At 40.9% G+C, this 19,513-nt stretch overlaps 1 protein-coding gene across 1 annotated transcript; it reads right to left on the bottom strand.

The window, feature by feature from the left end:
* Positions 1 to 923: 923 nt before the first annotated feature.
* LOC116366653 (C-type lectin domain family 4 member M-like) lies at positions 924 to 15,934 on the bottom strand. The gene is made up of 6 exons (XM_031818692.1): positions 15,584 to 15,934; positions 14,368 to 14,463; positions 6,574 to 7,068; positions 5,728 to 5,894; positions 5,474 to 5,577; positions 924 to 1,701 (listed from the first exon to the last, which is right to left on the bottom strand). The coding sequence occupies exons 1-6, from the start codon at positions 15,684 to 15,686 to the stop codon at positions 1,542 to 1,544; spliced, it is 1,125 nt and encodes a 374-aa protein (XP_031674552.1). The 5' UTR covers positions 15,687 to 15,934; the 3' UTR covers positions 924 to 1,541.
* Positions 15,935 to 19,513: the final 3,579 nt, after the last annotated feature.

Raw genomic sequence — 19,513 nt, 5'->3', positions numbered from 1 at the left:
TCTACTGTATGATTACATTTCTAACTGACTCCTAATGGTAATATCTACTGTATGATTACCTTTCTAACTGACTCCTAACGGTAATATCTACTGTATGATTACCTTTCTAACTGACTCCTAATGGTAATATCTACTGTATGATTACCTTTCTAACTGACTCCTAACGGTAATATCTACTGTATGATTACCTTTCTAACTGACTCCTAACGGTAATATCTACTGTATGATTACTAGTAATTGAGTAGTTGCTTTGATATGCATCTCCACTGGTACCTCTCTGATGTCTGTCTGTGGTCCACTACAGTTGATTAGAATGTATTAAGAATCCTATCACCTTCAAGAAGGAAGTTGGTAGACCTAACAGGATATTCTAAACAGAGTGATATAACATGATGCATGACAACAAGTAATGAGGAGCGCAGTCTTTCATCCTATCACTTTGACAGGCCTGTTTGTGGCTTCTCCAACCTTCAAATGGAGTTCACATTTTGACTCTATCTCTTTCTGTGCCACCGATGGCCTTTTTAAATACTGTCTGTGTGTGACATCAGTGTGAGGAGTTATTATGAAGTGTATGAAGAACATCTGTCTGCATCTTAATCAGGGGTTTAAAAGGTGAACTTCACAGAACACTGTGTGTGTGTGTGTGTGTGTGTGTGTGTGTGTGTGTGTGTGTGTGTGTGTGTGTGTGTGTGTGTGTGTGTGTGTGTGTGTGTGTGTGTGTGTGTGTGTGTGTGTGTGTGTGTGTGTGTGTGTGTGTGTGTGTGTGTGTGTGTGTGTGTGTGTGTGTGTGTGTGTGTGTGTGTGTGTGTGTGTGTGTGTGTGTGTGTGTGTGTGTGCCAATTCAGTACTGTTCTGCCCTCTGTGTGTGTCCAGGTCACACTGTTTTAACAATCCAATCACATTCAATCAGGAAGCTGGAAGACCTTGTAAAGGACATTTTTCCTTTATTTTTTCATCTGTGCCTTAGTTCTTCTTATTAAAGCAATTTATGTAATAATTGATCATGGAAAAATCACAAGCCTATGGCAAATCACATAACATGTTTATATTAAAAACATTGAATACAATTATTTTACAGATTACAGTATTTCTACAGACTCTTAAACTATAGAGAAAATTGACGCCACTCGAACTGGGCTTTCTTTGACAATGCAATCACGAATTCATTGAATGAATATTAAAAAGTGTTGATTATTTGGTGTGAGGAGAGCACAGTAAGCAGTAAGATGTGAGACACAGTGTTATGTTTCTGACAAATTTTCACTGCTAGCGTGCGAGGCCAAGAGTGCAAGCCACTTCATTTAGACCGTGCAGGTATCTGTATCTGTGTTACAGTATGGTGTCATGTAGAAGAGGCTGGTGGGAGAAGCTGTAGGAGGACAGGCTCATTGTAATGGATGGAATGGAATTCAGCAAAAGGAGCCAAACATGTGTTTAAAATATGTTTGACGCATTTGATACCGGTCCATAAATTGCATTCAGCAATTAAAATGAGCCCGCCTGCCCTCCCACCAGTCTCCTCTGTTGTCATGGTGATGTTAAACCCTTTTCTCACAGATCCAGTAACGATTGTTAAAACATGACTGGTCCTTCCATGCCTTTACAGGAAGCCAGGTTTCTGTGTTCAGCTCAACACAGTCCTCCTCCCCATTTGCTGGGTTGTCACCACCATTATCAGGTTGCTGTGAGTACCAGTAACTACAGGGTAAAGAAGACAGAGAAAATAATGAATAAACATTTTGATTTGTCACATGCTCTGAATACAACAGGTGTAGACTTGAATGTAAAATGCTTACTTAGGGGTCCTTTCCCAACAATGCAGAGTTAAAATGTGAGATAAAAAGCTAAATAGAAAAAGGAAATAGTAACACAATAAAATAACAACAACAAGGAATACCGAGTCTATGTGCAGGGGTACGAGGTAGTTGAGGTCATTAAGGGGGACTAGGCAATCAGGATAGATAATAAACAGAGTAGCAGCACTGCATGTGAAAAGTGTGAAGCTGTGTATGTGTGAGTGTGTGGCATCAATATGCGCGTGTGTGTGTGTTTTGAGTGTGTGTGTGTAGTGTGTGTGTGTGGGAGTATCAATGTAGGATGTCTGAGTGTTTGAGTGTGTGGGTAGAGTCTAGTGAGTGTGTGGGTGGAGTCTAGCGAGTGTGTGGGTAGATTCTAGCGAATGTGTGGGTAGATTCTAGCGAGTGTGTGGGTAGATTCTAGCGAGTGTGTGGGTAGATTCTAGCGAGTGTGTGGGTAGATTCTAGCGAGTGTGTGGGTAGATTCTAGCGAGTGTGTGGGTAGATGTTAGTGAGTGTGTGGGTGGATTCTAGTGTGTGTGTGTGGGTAGAGTCTAGTGAGTGTGTGGGTAGATTCTAGCGAGTGTGTGGGTAGATTCTAGTGAGTCTGTGGGTAGCGTTTATTGAGAATGTGGGTAGACTCTAGCGAGTGTGTGGGTAGATTCTAGCGAGTTGTGACGGCCCTGAATTATTCTGAACCGTCTCAGTGCAGCTCCTTCCAATAGGGCGCTTTCCCTTTAATTCCCAATTAAATATCCAGCATCAGCTGCGCAAAAGTGGGGTTGTGATGGAGACGTGAATGAGGATGTGTTTAACCCTCAGTGCCGAAACTTCTCTATTCCGTTTGTTTTGTTGCCGTTAAACGTGTGTTTTGTAGCCTAAGAGAGTTTACCCAGGATCGGATCCACTCTTTGCGTCCGTGGACTACACCTCTCCTTTCTTCGTGGCCTTTCTCCGCTGGAGATCTATTGGCGGATTGGATTGTCTGACTGACCGACTGACTACCACCTTTTTGTATACGGTATTTCATTTGTTTTGATGTGATGTATACTGTGATTTATGTAGTTAGTTGTAGTTGAGGACTTAGTAAGAGTCGATACGCTTTAAAGTTCTGTGGTAAAATAATTGTTATATTGATTGTATGTTTAATACTGGGTTTACGCTACACGGAATGAACGGACAATCATTGCGTGACAAAAGTCACTTGAGTTCACTGAACTCCTTTACCGGGCTGGACTCTTTTTAGGCCCGAGGTACAGGACATTTCTGGAGGAACCAGAACTCATTGTGATATTATTATATGTGTGTGTGTGTGTAATCATTGTTGTTGCTAATACAACCCACGCAAAAGAATATAGTTGTTTTTGAAGTTCTTTCCAATGTTTTAAGGGTTTATGAAAAGTTTATTTCCATCCTGACTTTTACATAAGTCCTTTGTATTGGTGTAGACTTGACGGACCAGATGGGACTCATTCCCACCCAAACTAAAAGGAGAAACCAATGTTTTCTCTGGTAGGCACAACCTACCTGGCACCCCTATAAATAATAACCTCAAGTCAAAACCGTTACAGAGTGTGTGGGTAGATGTTAGCGAGTGTGTGGGTAGATGTTAGCGAGTGTGTGGGTAGATGTTAGCGAGTGTGTGGGTAGATGTTAGCGAGTGTGTGGGTAGATGTTAGCGAGTGTGTGGGTAGATGTTAGCGAGTGTGTGGGTAGATGTTAGCGAGTGTGTGTGGGTAGAGTCTAGCGAGTGTGTGTGGGTAGAGTCTAGCGAGTGTGTGTGGGTAGAGTCTAGCGAGTGTGTGTGTGGGTAGAGTCTAGCGAGTGTGTGTGTGGGTAGAGTCTAGCGAGTGTGTGTGTGGGTAGAGTCTAGCGAGTGTGTGTGGGTAGAGTCTAGCGAGTGTGTGTGGGTAGAGTCTAGCGAGTGTGTGTGGGTAGAGTCTAGCGAGTGTGTGTGGGTAGAGTCTAGCGAGTGTGTGTGGGTGGATTCTAGTGAGTGTGTGGGGTAGATGTTAGTGAGTGTGTGGATAGCGTTTATTGAGTGTGGGTATATTCTAGCGAGATTGTGGGTAGATGTGAGTGTGTGGGTGGATTCTAACGAGTGTGTGGGGTAGATGTTAGTGAGTGTGTGGGTAGCGTTTATTGAGTGTGGGTATATTCTAGCGAGTGTGGGTGGGTGGATTCTAGTGAGTGGGTAGATTCTAGTGAGTCTGTGGGTAGCGTTTATTGAGAATGTGGGTAGACTCTAGTGAGTGTGTGGGTATATTCTAGCGAGTGAGTGTGGGTGGATTCTAGTGAGTGTGGGTGGATTCTAGTGAGTGTGTGGGTGGATTCTAGTGAGTGTGTGGGTAGATTCTAACAAGTGTGTGGGTAGATGTTAGTGAGTGTGTGGGTAGATGTTAGTGAGTGTGTGGGTGGGTGGATGTTAGTGTGTGTGTGTTGGTAGAGTCTAGCGAGTGTTTGGGTAGATTCTAGCGAGTGTGTGTGTGTGTGTGTAGGTAGATTCTAGCGAGAGTGTGTGGGTAGCGTTTATTGAGAATGTGGGTAGATTCTAGTGAGTGAATGGCTAGCGTTTATTGAGTGTGTGGGTAGATTCTAGCGAGTGTGTGGGTAGATTCTAGCGAGTGTGTGGGTAGATTCTAGTGAGTGTGGGTAGATTCTAGTGAGTGTGTGGGTAGTGTTTATTGAGTGTGTGGGTAGATTCTAGCGAGTGTGTGGGTAGTGTTTGTTGAGTGTGTGGGTAGATTCTAGTGAGTGTGTGGGTAGTGTTTATTGAGTGTGTGGGTAGTGTTTATTGAGTGTGTGGGTAGTGTTTATTGAGTGTGTGGGTAGTGTTTATTGAGTGTGTGGGTAGTGTTTATTGAGTGTGTGGGTAGATTCTAGTGAGTGTGTGGGTAGTGTTTATTGAGTGTGGGTAGATTCTAGCGCGTGTGTGGGTAGATTCTAGTGAGTGTGTGGGTAGATTCTAGTGAGTGTGTGGGTAGATTCTAGTGAGTGTGTGGGTAGATTCTAGTGAGTGTGGGTAGATTCTAGTGAGTGTGGGTAGATTCTAGTGAGTGTGTGGGTAGTGTTTATTGAGTGTGTACATGCAACCAGTGCAAGAGAGCCATTGCTTATAGTCAGAGCAAAAATCAACAAAAAAAGAGGTCAAAGTAAACAGTCAAGCTTGGAACCAACAAACACAACTTTATTTGTATTATTTTGTATAAAATGTTCATGTGCAAATAGTACTTGGTTTCTATGATATATCTTCAGTGCTCGTGGAATGACATCTATGAATGGAAATATGATTTGAGGCAATATGTCATTTGTTAAAAGTCTCAACATCTGGAGGATCAAATCTCACCTTGAACTCCTTACACTGTGGTCAGTGTTACCAGAGCAGTAGTCTCTTACCTTGGGGTGGTCAGTGTTATTATAGAGCAGTAGTCTCTTACCTTGTTCTGGTCAGTGTTATTAGAGCAGTAGTCTCTTACCTTGGGGTGGTCAGTGTTATTATAGGCAGTAGTCTCTTACCTTGTTCTGGTCAGTGTTATTAGAGCAGTAGTCTCTTACCTTGGGGTGGTCAGTGTTACTAGAGCAGTAGTCTCTTACCTTGGGGTGGTCAGTGTTGTTAGAGCATTTGTCTCTTACCTTGGGGTGGTCAGTGTTATTATAGAACAGTAGTCTCTTACCTTGGGGTGGTCAGTGGGGTGCCGTCCACCCATTTCCAGGTCCCTTCAGTAACAGAGTCAGACAGACCAATCCAGGCTCCTTTATTGAGGCCAAAGAGAAACTCCTGTTCGTGAGAAAGATACTGATATTGTCAACTACTAAAGACCACATGTGTTAAATACTGTAAGATACATTACTGACCAAGAGATGTTTGATTCCCTCACTCACTCTCACTCACTCACTCACTCACTCACTCACTCACTCACTCACTCACCTGTTCCTCCTTGCTGTTTATGATCACCAGGTTTGCTCCTCTGTTCAGACAGTCCAGTCTGCTCTCTTCCCAGGTTTTCATCTCAGTAGACAGGAAGTAACAGCTGGATCCCCACAGCCTCCAACCGTCTGGACAGGTTTTTCTGATTTTCTGACAAATGTTTATCCCTGATGAAGAAATGTAAATAATATGTGAAATATATAAACACTTGTTTATTGTATTGAATATTTTTTTTACATTGTCATTTAACTATTGGTGAATCCTTGATTGGTGTGCACTGCAGGTTCCACCCTGGACGTAACATGGTAAACATAAATCTGTCTCCTTCCATTTAGTATGATATGTTACATTTCACATGGTGTGTTTTATTTTGTTGATGTCAATCATCAGTTACTTATGAAATGTTTTCACTTTGTTGTAGCTAATGTTAGCTATGTGGCTAGGTTGCTAACCTAAACTAGGTAAGATAAAAAGGTTAGGGTTCGGGGTTAGGGTTAGAGTTAGGGTTAGAGTTAAGGGAATGGTTAGCTGACATGCAAAGTAGTTCAAAAGTGTCAAGTAGTTGCACAGTTGCTAATAAGTTGCAGGTACTGAAGTCGTCCATGATGTGATTCGAACACGCAACCTTTGGGTTGCTAGACGGTTGCATAATATAATATGGCCACCCATCCTTCCTCCTTTTGTTTTTGCAAGTAAGTAACCTTCTATCTTATGTAAACATACCAAACGTAACATATCATACTATTCTGAGTGTCACAGATTTACATTTACTATCTTTGAAGTCAGACTGGAGAATGAAAGGTAGAGAAGAGGGATACAGCCCTAGTGACTGACTTGACTACTTACCATGCTCAGAGAGCCTCTTCTCCAGTGCCACCTTCTCATTGGTCAGAACACTGACCCTGTTTCTCAAAATGTCCCTGTCTCTAGTCAGGGCATTATAACGCTCCTGTAACTGGTTTTTGCTATCTGTATTCTGTGCCTGGTCTCTGTTCCTCAATAACTGGGTTCTCTCCATCTCTAGCTGGTTCATGTTATTTTTACACTGGTCTATCTCCTCCTGCAACTGGTCTCTGTCTGTACACAGGTCAATGATACCACTACTGCTAACTGACTGGTCTCTGCCCCTCAGCAACTGGTTTCTCTCCCTCAGTAACTGGTCTCTCTCCCTCTCTAGCTGGTTCATGTTCGTCTGACACTGGTCTCTCTCCTTCTGCAGCTGGTCTCTGTCTGTACACAGGTCAATGATACCACTACTGGTATCTGGCTGGTTTCTGTCTTGCACCAGACCAGTGGTGTTGTAACAGTTCTCTAACTGGTTCCTCTTTTCGTTATAGTCAGCTGAAAAACAAAGAGGATCCTGCATGTAATGCGTCCCAAATACCACACTATTCCTTTTGTAGTGCAGAACTGAGGACCAAAGCCCTATGTACCCTGGTCAAAAGTAGTGCCCTTTAAAGAGGATAGGGTCCTATTTGGAACACAGTACTGGTTGTGGTGTTTACATTGTTCACCATGTTCAGTGACTTATACAAGGCCAAGGGCACCAGTTACTATAGTTACTCAAATCTCTGTGGACAATGTCAACATTATTATAATACTTTTGGGGGGGGGGGGATCAGCTTTTTTATTGAGGACAGATAATTGCTTCCATCAATGCAATTGTCTGCATCATTTCCAATCCGCCATATATGTTTTTGGTAAATATACACCTATCTACATATATACAAACACATGCCCATATACACGTATAAAAATATACATAAACATTCAAACATGTGTACATACATATACACATTGTAGAATACACCTTTATTATTCCCCACAGATCCTATCACCCCTCCCCCAATTGGAGTAAACTAATACACATTAACACGTAGGTTTCTACCTTAAGTTTCTACACATTTTACAGACACAATCTATTTGACAAAAGTTATATTTAGTTTGTTTTCAGTCCTTCCTCTATTTCTGATGTCCATCCAGTTAGATTTACAGTGGGGCAAAAAAGTATTTAGTCAGCCACCAATTGTGAAAGTTCTCCCACTTAAAAAGATGAGAGAGCCCTGTAATTTTCATCATAGGTACACATCAACTATGACAGACAAAATGAGAAAAAAAATCCAGAAAATCACATTGTAGGATTTTTTATGAATTTATTTGCAAATTATGGTGGAAAATAAGTATTTGGTCAATAACAAAAGTTTATCTCAATACTTTGTTATATACCCTTTGTTGGCAATGACAGAGGTCAAACGTTTTCTGTAAGTCTTCACAAGGTTTTCACACACTATTGCTGGTATTTTGGCCCATTCCTCCATGCAGATCTCCTCTAGAGCAGTGATGTTTTGGGGCTGTTGCTGGGCAACACAGACTTTCAACTCCCTCCAAAGATTTTCTATGGGGTTGAGATCTGGAGACTGGCTAGGCCACTCCAGGACCTTGAAATGCATCTTACGAAGCCACTCCTCCGTTGCCCGGGTGGTGTGTTTGGGATCATTGTCATGCTGAAAGACCCAGCCACGTTTCGTCTTCAATGCCCTTGCTGATGGAAGGAGGTTTTCACTCAAAATCTCATGATACATGACCCCATTCATTCTTTCCTTTACACGGATCAGTCGTCCTGCTTCCTTTGCAGAAAAACAGCCCCAAAGCATGACGTTTCCACCCTCCACCCCCATGCTTCCTCCAAACACGACGAGTTGAGTTTTTACCAAAAAGTTATATTTTGGTTTCATCTGACCATATGACATTCTCCCAATCTTCTTATGGATCATCCAAATGCTCTCCAAAAACTTTAGACCGGCCTGGACATGTAATGGCTTAAGCAGGGGGACACGTCTGGCACTGCAGGATTTGAGTCCCTGGCAGCGTAGTGTGTTACTGATGGTAGGCTTTGTTACTTTGGTCCCAGCTCTCTGCAGGTCATTCACTAGGTCCCCCCGTGTGGTTCTGGGATTTTTGCTCACCGTTCTTGTGATCATTTTGACCCCACGGGGTGAGATCTTGCGTGGAGCCCCAGATCGAGGGAGATTATCAGTGGTCTTGTATGTCTTCCATTTCCTAATAATTGCTCCCACAGTAGATTTCTTCAAACCAATCTGCTTACCTATTGCAGATTCAGTCTTCCCAGCCTGGTGCAGGTCTACAATTTTGTTTCTGGTGTCCTTTGACAGCTCTTTGGTCTTGGCCATAGTGGAGTTTGGAGTGTGACTGTTTGAGGTTGTAGACAGGTGTCTTTTATACTGATAACAAGTTCAAACAAGTGCCATTAATACAGGTAACGAGAGGAGGACAGAGGAGCCTCTTAAAGAAGAAGTTACAGGTCTGTGAGAGCCAGAAATCTTGCTTGTTTGTAGGTGACCAAATACTTATTTTCCACCATAATTTGAAAATAAATAAAAAAATCCTACAATGTGATTTTTCTGGATTTTTCTTCTTCTAATTTTGTCTGTCATAGTTGAAGTGTACCTATGATGTGATGAAAATTACAGGCCTCATCTTTTTATGTGGAAGAACTTGCACAATTAGTGGCTGACTAAATACTTTTTTGCCCCACTATATTTGTACCTGCTCTATTTCACAACATTTCTGAACCTATATACATTTTACAGACCCTGTGTGTTTTACGTTTGTTATCTTGTTGTTATTGGTCCCACCCTTCAGCTCCATTCAACTTCTCCCATCAATCTCTTAAAACCATCCATTAGGGATTTCTATTTGCAATATATTTTTCAACTGTGCTGTGATGCTTCACAAAAGTACGGAACCTTTCTATTCTCATAGTTTCTAGAGATTGTAAATTAAAGAAACATTATAAATTATAATTATAGTATTGATCGATTGACTCAATCGATTCAAATTACCCAGTATTGCTATCTGCAGCGTTAGTTCTAGGTACATTTTGCCATTCTTCAGCCATTCCTGGACCTGTGACCAAAAACAAGCTACATATGGACAGTACCAAAATAAATGATCTAATGACTCTGCCTCCTTGCAGCAAAATCTGTAGAGCTGGGAAGATTGTATCCCCCATATAAATAACATTATATTGGTTGCAAAAATGTTGTATGATCATTTAAATTGAAACAGTAGAGTTTTGAATCCAGCATTGTTTTGTTTGTCAATTCATTAACCGTGTGCCATGGAATCGGTACATTGAAAGTCTCTTCCCCACTATTTTGTCATTTATATGCACAGCTGTTTTTTGGTCCTTTTACTTTATTTATCACAAACTTCTTTAACCATTTTTGTGTTTTTAATCCAGGGCCGACAGACAAGTTCTGTACTTTTTCCCCCTTCAACTTACCTCTTCCATTTTTGTGGCAATGCTGCAATCAGTTTGTATGTACATTTGGTTAGAGCAGACATTTCCATATGTCTGTGTTATCTGCATGTGTGACATAACTCCACCAGTCCTATTCATGACGGCATTTACAAAGATTATACCTTTTTTTAAACATTTTATCAAAAAATATGTTTTTTTAAATTAGTTAGTATATTTGAATTTAACCTCAATATTGCTTGATTTATTTGTCTTTTCAGATGGATTAAACTGAAATTGCAACCAACCTTCTAAGGCTTAATTAAAAAATAATGATCATTTGGAGATGATTACACTTTAATATAACCGGAAGTGAGCAGCTGCAATCTGAATAAAGGGAAAAGGCCATTCTTGAACATGGGGTGAGACATTGTTACTACAGTAATTTGCTGGACAACCATTTCAGATTTAAGTATAACTTTTGTATTTAATCATTTCTGCCCTCCAAATTGATGTTCGTGATATAAATAGGCCCTTTTAATTTTGTCTGGCTTGCCATTCCAAATAAAATATCATAGTTAAACTGTGATTTGACTAAAGAGTTCATCAGGATGATTTTTCCACAAATAGACAGGTATTTTCCTTTCCATGATAACAAGATCTTATCTATTTTTGCTAACTTTCTATTAATTTCCTATTGATTGGAGTGAGATTTCTTTCTTTTGGGTTTTGTGTACCGAGTATGTCCACATCCCCGTCAGACCATTTTATTGGTAAACTACACGGTAATATAAAAGTTGCATTTTTTAGTGATCCAATACATAATATAGTACACTTATCATCATTTGGTTTTAATACAGAGAGGACAGAAACAGTGTCTAGATTGTTTATGAGGCTGTGGAAGGATTCTATTTCTGGTTTTAAAATAAATGACACCTTTGTTTTTAAGCCATGAATTTCTAATCCCTGTTGTTGAATCTCATTTTAACAGCTAACATTTTGATGGCAATAATAAATAGATATGCTCGATAGTGGACAACCCTGTTTTACTCTTGACAGTTTAAAACTTTCTGAGATGTAGCCATTATTTACTCTTTTACACCTAGGGTTACTATACATAACTTTAACCCATTTTATTCTCCAAAATCAAAATATTCCATGCATTTATATAAAATCTCCGGTCGTACTTTTTCAAAAGAATTTTCAAAATCAGCTATGAAAAGCACACCTGGTTTTTCCGACATTTCATAGTATTCTATTGTTTCCAGCACTGGTCTTATATTATCTCCAATGTATCGTCCATGTAAAAAACCTGTCTGATTAGGATGAATAGTAACTGTCAAAACCTTTTTTATTTCTATGCGCCAAGCAGTTAGCTAGAATATTTGCATCACAACACTGAAGTGTAATAGGCCTCCAATTTTCCAAATCTACTGGATCTTTATAAACACCACTTGGATCCTGTTTCAGTAATAATGAAATCAATATTTTTTTTGTGTGTGTCAACAATATTGTCAAACTACTGGTCCCACATGTTTTGTAACGTCAAGTCTGAATTGTGATCCTTGCTTTGTGAGTACAGATCTATGGTGTGATAATGAAAAACATATCTGTCCTATGGGTCCTGGTCAAACGTAGTGCAGTACAGTGCATTCGGAAAGTATTCAGAACCCTTTCATTTTTCCACATTTTGTTACAGCCTTTTGCTAAAATTGATTCAAATATTGTTTTTCCTCATCAATCTACACACAATTCTCATAATGACAAACAAAAACAGGTTTTGTACATTTTTGTAAATGTATAACATATTATGCTTCACGGAGTCGTGGCTGAATGAAGACAATATCAACATACAGCTGGCTGGCTATACGATGTACCAGCAGGATAGAACTGCGGAATCTGGTAAGGCAAGGGGCGGCGGTCTATGTATTTTGCAAAACAACAACTGGTGCAATATATCTAAGGAAGTCTCGAGCTATTGCTGGCCTGAGGTAAAGTTTCTCACGATAAGCTGCAGGCCACATTACCTACCGAGAGTTTTCATCTATATTCTTTGTAGCTGTTTGTAACATACCACCACAGTCAGAGGCTGGCACTAAGATAGCATTGACTGAGCTGTATTCCGCCATAAGCAAACGAGAAAACACTCATCCAGAGAATGCGCTCCTAGTACCCGGGAACTTGAATGCAGGCAAACTTAACCAAATTTCTATCAGCATGTTAAATGTGTAACCAGAGGGAAAAGAACTCTGGACCACCTTTACTCCACACACAGAGATACATACAAAGCTCTCCCTCGCCCTCCATTTGGCAAATCTGACCATAATTCCATCCTGCTGAAGCCATGAAGTGCTTTGAAAGGCTGGTCATGGCTCATATACACACCATCATTCCAGAAACCCTAGACCCACTCCAATTTGCATACTGCCCCAACAGATCCACAGATGATGCTCCACACGGCCCTTTCCCACCTAGACAAAGGAACACCCATGTGAGAATGCTATTCATTGACCCCAGCTCAGCGTTCAACACCATTGTGCCCTCAAAGCTCATCAATAAGCGAAGGACCCTGGGACTAAACACCTCTCTCTGCAACTGGATCCTGGACTTCCTGACGGGCCTCCCCCAGGTGGTGAGGGTAGGCAACTACACATCTGCCACGCTGATCCTCAACACGGGGGCCAGCTGCACTATCGAGAGCATCCTGACTGGTTGCATCACTGCCTGGTGTGACAACTGCTCGGCCTCCGACCGCAAGGCACTACAGAGTGTAGTGCGACCAGACTAGTACATCACTGGGGCCAAGCTTCCTGCCATCCATGACCTCCAGGCGGTGTCAGAGGAAGGACCTAAAAATTGTCAAAGACTCCAGCCACCCTAGTCATAGACTGTTCTCTCTGCTACCATACTGCAAGCGGTACCGGAGCACCAAGTCTAGGTCCAAGAGGTTTCTAAACAGCTTCTACCCCCAAGCCATAAGACTCCTGAACATCAAGTCAAATGACCTCCCAGACTATTTGCATTGCCCCCCTCCCCCCACCCCACCCCTCTCCACACCACTGCCACTCTCTGTTGTCATCTATGCATAGTCACTTAATTAACTCTACCTACATGTAAATACTACCTCAACTAACCGGTGCCCCTGTGAATTGACTCTGTACCGGCACACACCTGCATATATTGTTATTTTTTACTGCTGCTCTTTAATTACTTGTTATCTCTTATTCTTATCTGTATTTTTTTTAACTGCCCTGTTGGTTAGGGGCTCGTAAGTAAGCATATATCACTGTAAGGTCTACACTTGTTGTATATTCAACGCATGTGACTAACACAATTTTGTTTAATTTAATTTAACTTAAAATAAAATAGAAATACCATATTTTTAAAAGTATTCAGACCCTTTGCTATAAGACTCGAAATTGAGCTCAGGTGCATGCTGTTTCCATTGTTCATCCTTGAGATGTTTCTACAACTGGAATGGACTCCACTTGTGGTAAAGTCAATTGATTGGACATGATTTGTAAAGGCACACACCTGTCTATATAAGGTCCCACAGTTGAGAGTGCATGTCAGAGCAAAAACCAAGCCATGAGGTCAAAGGAATTATTAGAACTCCCAGACAGCATTGTGTCGAGGAACAGATCTGGGGAAGGGTACCAAAACATTTCTGCGGCACTGAAGGTCCCCAAGAACACAGTGGCCTCCATCATTCTTAAATGGATTAAGTTTAGAACCACCAAGACTCTTCCTAGAGCTGGCCGCCCGGCCAAACTGAGCAATCGGGGGAGAAGGGCCTTTGTCAGGGAGGTGACCAAGAACCCAATGGTCACTCTGACAGAGCTCCATAGTTCCTCTTTTGAAGCTTCCAGAAAGACAATCATCTCTGCAGCGCTCCACCAATCAGGCCTTTATGGTAGAGTGGCCAGACTGAAGCCACTCCTCAGTAAAACGTACTTGACAGCCCTTTTGGAGTTTGCCATAAGACAACTGAAGGACTCTCAGACAATGAGAAACAAGATTCTCTGCTCTGATAAAACCAAGAATGAACTTTTGGCCTGAATGCCATACCAAAGAAGACTTGATGATGTAATCGCTGCCAAAGGTGCTTCAGTTTTTCATTGTTAATAAATTGTAAAACATTCTAATAACATGTTTTTTCTTTGTCATTTTTGGCTTTTTCTTTGTCATTTTTGGCTATTGTGTTGTTTTGTGGATTGATGAGGATAAAAATACATCTTTAGAGAAAAGCTGTAACGTAACAAAATGTGGAAAAAGTCAAGGGGTCTGAATACTTTCCAAATGCATCCCAAATCACTATTAAAAGCATTGCTATTGACCATTCCCCTAGTAGGGTGTCTTTTGGATACAACCTCACTCACAGAAAGCCAGTCTCAGGGAGATGTTGAGAATGACTTGTAGAACACACAGCACTCCTAAACACACAGCAGCCATCCTGTAGAGTCTTGTTCTTCCATCTGCAAAGGAACACGCACACCATTGTCCCACTTCACTAATGACTATGATTAAAACACAACACACATCCTCCTACATCACTAACGATTATGATTCGAACTTTGAGAAACAAACATTTCCATTGCGCCATTGGTTTTCCCTTGATTTAGGGTTGGCAGCAAGTGTTTCCTCAAGAGTGCTGTCATCTCAATTCTGAAAACAGGAAGCTACTGTATGAAGAAATTACATGCAGCTTTAGCATGATTTAAAGGGGCAATCTGCGATTGCTGTAGCATGGTTTACATGGGCAATCTGCGATTGCTGTAGCATGGTTTACATGGGCAATCTGCGATTGCTGTAGCATGGTTTACATGGGCAATCTGCGATTGCTGTAGCATGGTTTACATGGGCAATCTGCGATTGCTGTAGCATGGTTACATGGGCAATCTGCGTAATCACTTCTTTTTTTAACATTTAAATGAATTATATTTCCCCATTGATTCTGAAGAATGTAACTTAAAACGTAATGCTCTATGAACTTAGTTTAACTTTCTAAACCCATCAGGACCCAAAATATAAGTTTGTTCTACCATGGAATTGTAAACAAACACTGTGTAGCCTCAGATGTTTGAAACGCTAATTTTAATCTCCAGGGTGATCAGTCCTTGAAAACTCTGTCTATGAGAGCTCTGTCTATGAATTTGAGAGTGGTTACATTTTTACAACCCCGGCGGGTGTCCACTGTGCTGTTGTTTAAAAATGGTTATTTTCAAATATTCGTACATAAATAGTTCCTCATTTTTAAAACTGAAGTGAAAAATACATTGAATTGATACATTTTGGTGAAACACACACTAATACCACATAATAGAAAAACACTTATTCTTCTTCTTCTGGGTGGTTCAGTTGGTACGGAGCTTCGGGTTCAAAACCTGCTGTTGTGGTCAACAGCAGGTTTTGAACCCGAAGCTCCGTACCAACTGAACCACCCAGAAGAAGAAGAAGAAGAAGTGTTTTTCTATTATGTGGTATTAGTGTGTGTTTGCATTGTTAGGTGTGTGTTACAGTGTGTGTTTGCATTGTTAGGTGTGTGTTACAGTGTGTGTGAGAGAGAATAAGATACACAGAATTCTTTGTCCTTACCTGAGAGTTGGGTCTCACTCTTCACGCTCCTCGTTGCTTTGTTCCTGTTTTCTTCAGTAACTTCATTTAATTCAATCACCTGTTCGTTGACGTAGTTTGCCATCTTAACTAACCGTACCGAATATCAATGATTACCCAAATCAATCAATGAATCAACTTCAAATTCAGTCTGTCTGACCTCTTATTGTAATATAAATTATTGTAGCATTTACATATAGTATTAACTTACTTATGATTACCCTTCTAACTGACTCCTAACGGTAATATCTACTGTATGATTACTAGTAGTTGAGTAGTTGCTTTTGATATGCATCTCCACTGGTACCTCTCTGTCTGTGGTCCACTACAGTTGAGAGAATGTTGTAAGTACCCAATCACTTTCAAGCAGGACGTCGTATTTCGCAAGGCCTGTTTGTGGCATTGTTCATAAGGAACTGATATTATGGCTTATACTCCATGACTGGCAATCGATGCCCATATAGGGGATTATTTTCCTCTCTATGTTGTCTGTGAGTGACATCAGTTTGAGGAAATATTCAGAAGTTTGTAAGAAATCTGTCTGCATCTTTATCAGAGGTTTAAAAGTGGAACTTTACAGACGTGCGTGCGTTTGTACAGACGTGCGTGCGTTTGTGCGTGCGTGCGGATCTGCCTTTGTGCAGCTTGCGGATCTGCCTGTGTGCAGCTTTGCGGCTCTGCCTGTGTGCAGCGTGCGGATCTGCCTGTGTGCAGCGTGCGGATCTACCTGTGTGCAGCGTGCGGATCTGCCCGTGTGCAGCGTGCGGATCTGCCCGTGTGCAGCGTGCGGATCTGCCTGTGTGCAGCATGCGGATCTGCCTGTGTGCAGCGTGCGGATCTGCCTGTGTGCAGCGTGGCGGATCTGCCTGTGTGCAGCGTGCGGATCTGCCTGTGTGCAGCGTGCAGCTCTGTCTGTGCAGCGTTCTGTTCTGTCTCAACTGCAGGTCACATTTTAAAGATCCAATCACATTTGATCAGGAATCTGGTAGACCATGTTAAGGACAGTGTTCCTTTATTTATTAATCTGTGCTTTTGTTCAAATTCTCTCTCTGTCACCTGTTCCATATCACTGTTTATGATCACCAGGTCTGCTTCCTCTCTCCGACAGTCCTGTCTGCTCTCCTTCCAGGTTCAGTCTCAGTAGACAGGAAGTACCAACTGGATTCAAACTTCTGCCAGCCTTCAGGACAGGTTTGGTCTACAAGACACCAGGTGCAGATAAAGACAGGATGAGCCCAAAGTGGTTTATGGTGCCCCTCAATCTATATGGGGGGGGTGGATCCAAGCATTCTAGGTATTCCGCTATATAAACTGTGCATTGTCTGTAACGGATAAGCTCTCATTCTGAAAGTCAGTCAGACTGTTGGGCTGACGGTTTCATTATTGCAATAATTAATCAATATTAAATTAAGATGATTGTTTGAATAAATTGTTTGAATAAATCACTTATTCATTAAGTGTCTCTAAGTACTGAATTTCCATGACAAACTTCCAACAGTAGACCAGGAAGTTACTCAGGAATCATAAAAAAGGTGAAAAGAAGTAGAAGAAGGTGACCAGCTACAGACCAATTACAACAACCTGACTAAGGAGAGAGACCAGCTACAGAACAATTACAACACCTGACTAAGGAGAGAGACTAGCTACGGAACAATTACAAACAACCTGACTAAAGAGAGAGATCAGCTGGAGAAGGAGTAGAAGAGATAGCAGAGGAGATAGGGGGAGAGGAGATAGTAGAGGAGATAAGAGGAGAGGAATCTAGGAAAGACTAATTGAGATAGAGCCTTAGTGTCAGAGAGAGACATAGAGGAGGTAGAAGAGCATTAAGAGATTGAGGAAGGGAGGGAAAAAAGACAAATAATAGTTGTGTTTAGATTAGAGGAGAGTGTGTAGTCATACTGTACTCTGTAAAATGCTTCTTCATTATATTTATTAGCAACATCGCCATCAGCTTATGCTTAGTTAAAAGAAATGTTTTCATAAAACAGTGTGACTTGCAGTTGGACACACACAGAAGGCAGAACAGGACTGAGAGCATACACACACACACACACACACACACACACAGAAGGCAGAACAGGACTGAGAGCACACATACACACACACACACACACATATAAACACTTCCCTTTGAAAATTCTGAGAAAGATGCCGACGTAGATTTCCCCCACACACTTCTGAATAACTCCTTACACTGATGTCACACACTTCTGAATAACTCTTCCCATTGACGTCACACACAGACAGTATAGAAAGACAAAAGGCCCCCCTATATGTCATCAGGCCATTGGTGATGTATGTGATGAAATAGGTGGCTGGCCACAGAATACAAGCCATGACGTGACCTCAGTTTGAAGGTCGGGGTGTCAAAGCCTCAGTAATACTATATGATCTAGATGTGACCTCAGAGGGTCACATTTATTTTATCCACAAAAATATTACTTCAAATATTACCTGAATCATATGTTTAAATCATATGCACGGTGGGAAACAAAAATGTTTTCGTTTGAAGCTAAAGTGTGGGAAGTCAGGTGGTGAAAAGTGATGAGTTGATTTGACAGTTTCTGTTAAAACAATGTCACTTACATTAAGGCACAGGGACAGACACAGGACAGAGGTAATGATGTCACAAGAACCTGGGTAGTCTTAACTTAGAGCTGTTAGACTGAAACACAGTATGTTGTTGGAAATGTCTGAGCACATTTATACTGAGCCCTCCTGAAGAGTCTTACCAGTCAATGCCACGTGAAAAGTTAGCTATTCGCTGGCGCAAGTGAGGACACTTCAGGCTGAGGAGTAAGTTTCACACACATACACACACACACGCACAAACACACACACACACACACACACACACACACACACATACACACACACGCACGAACACACACGCACAAACACACACACACACACCAGTTATTGGCCAGTTACTACAACCTGACTGAGGAGAGAGACCAGCTACAGACCAGTTACTGTAATACAGTATGTTGTAATTTAACATTAAGGACATCTAGTTGTTAAAGGACTAATGAATCACTATGGTATGTAGTAACATCTAGTTGTTAAACGACTAATGAATCACTATGGTATGTAGTAACATCTAGTTGATAAAGGACCAATGAATCACTATGGTATGGAGTAACATCTAGTTGATAAAGGACTAATGAATCACTATGGTATGTAGTAACATCTAGTTGTTAAATGACTAATGAATCACTATGGTATGTAGTAACATCTAGTTGTTAAAGGACTAATGAATCACTATGGTATGGAGTAACATCTAGTTGATAAAGGACTAATGAATCACTATGGTATGTAGTAACATCTAGTTGTTAAACGACTAATGAATCACTATGGTATGGAGTAATATCTAGTTGTTAAAGGACTAATATGAATCACTATGGAATGGACTAACATCTAGTTGATAAAGGTCTAATGAATCACTATGGTATGTAGTAACATCTAGTTGTTAAAGGACTAATGAATCACTGTGGTATGTAGTAACATCTAGTTGTTAAAGGACTAATGAATCACTGTGGTATGTAGTAACATCTAGTTGTTAAAGGACTAATGAATCACTATGGTATGGAGTAACATCTAATTGTTAAAGGACTAATGAATCACTATGGTATGGAGTAACATCTAGTTGATAAAGGACTAATGAATCACTATGGTATGTAGTAACATCTAGTTGTTAAAGGACTAATGAATCACTATGGTATGGAGTAACATCTAGTTGTTAAAGGACTAATGAATCACTATGGTATGGAGTAACATCTAGTTGATAAAGGACTAATGAATCACTATGGTATGCTGAAGCAGTGTGTAATAGATTGATAATTGACATGATGATAAATAGGAGAGAGTGTGAATATTTGTTTATTGTAAAACGTTTATTTTGTTTAATTC

This window comes from Oncorhynchus kisutch, unplaced genomic scaffold, assembly GCF_002021735.2.
Source record: "Oncorhynchus kisutch isolate 150728-3 unplaced genomic scaffold, Okis_V2 scaffold1553, whole genome shotgun sequence".
NCBI classification, from domain to species: domain Eukaryota; kingdom Metazoa; phylum Chordata; class Actinopteri; order Salmoniformes; family Salmonidae; genus Oncorhynchus; species Oncorhynchus kisutch.
Note: the sequence above shows the minus strand (reverse complement) of the source record. Positions and strands in the feature narration are given on the sequence as shown.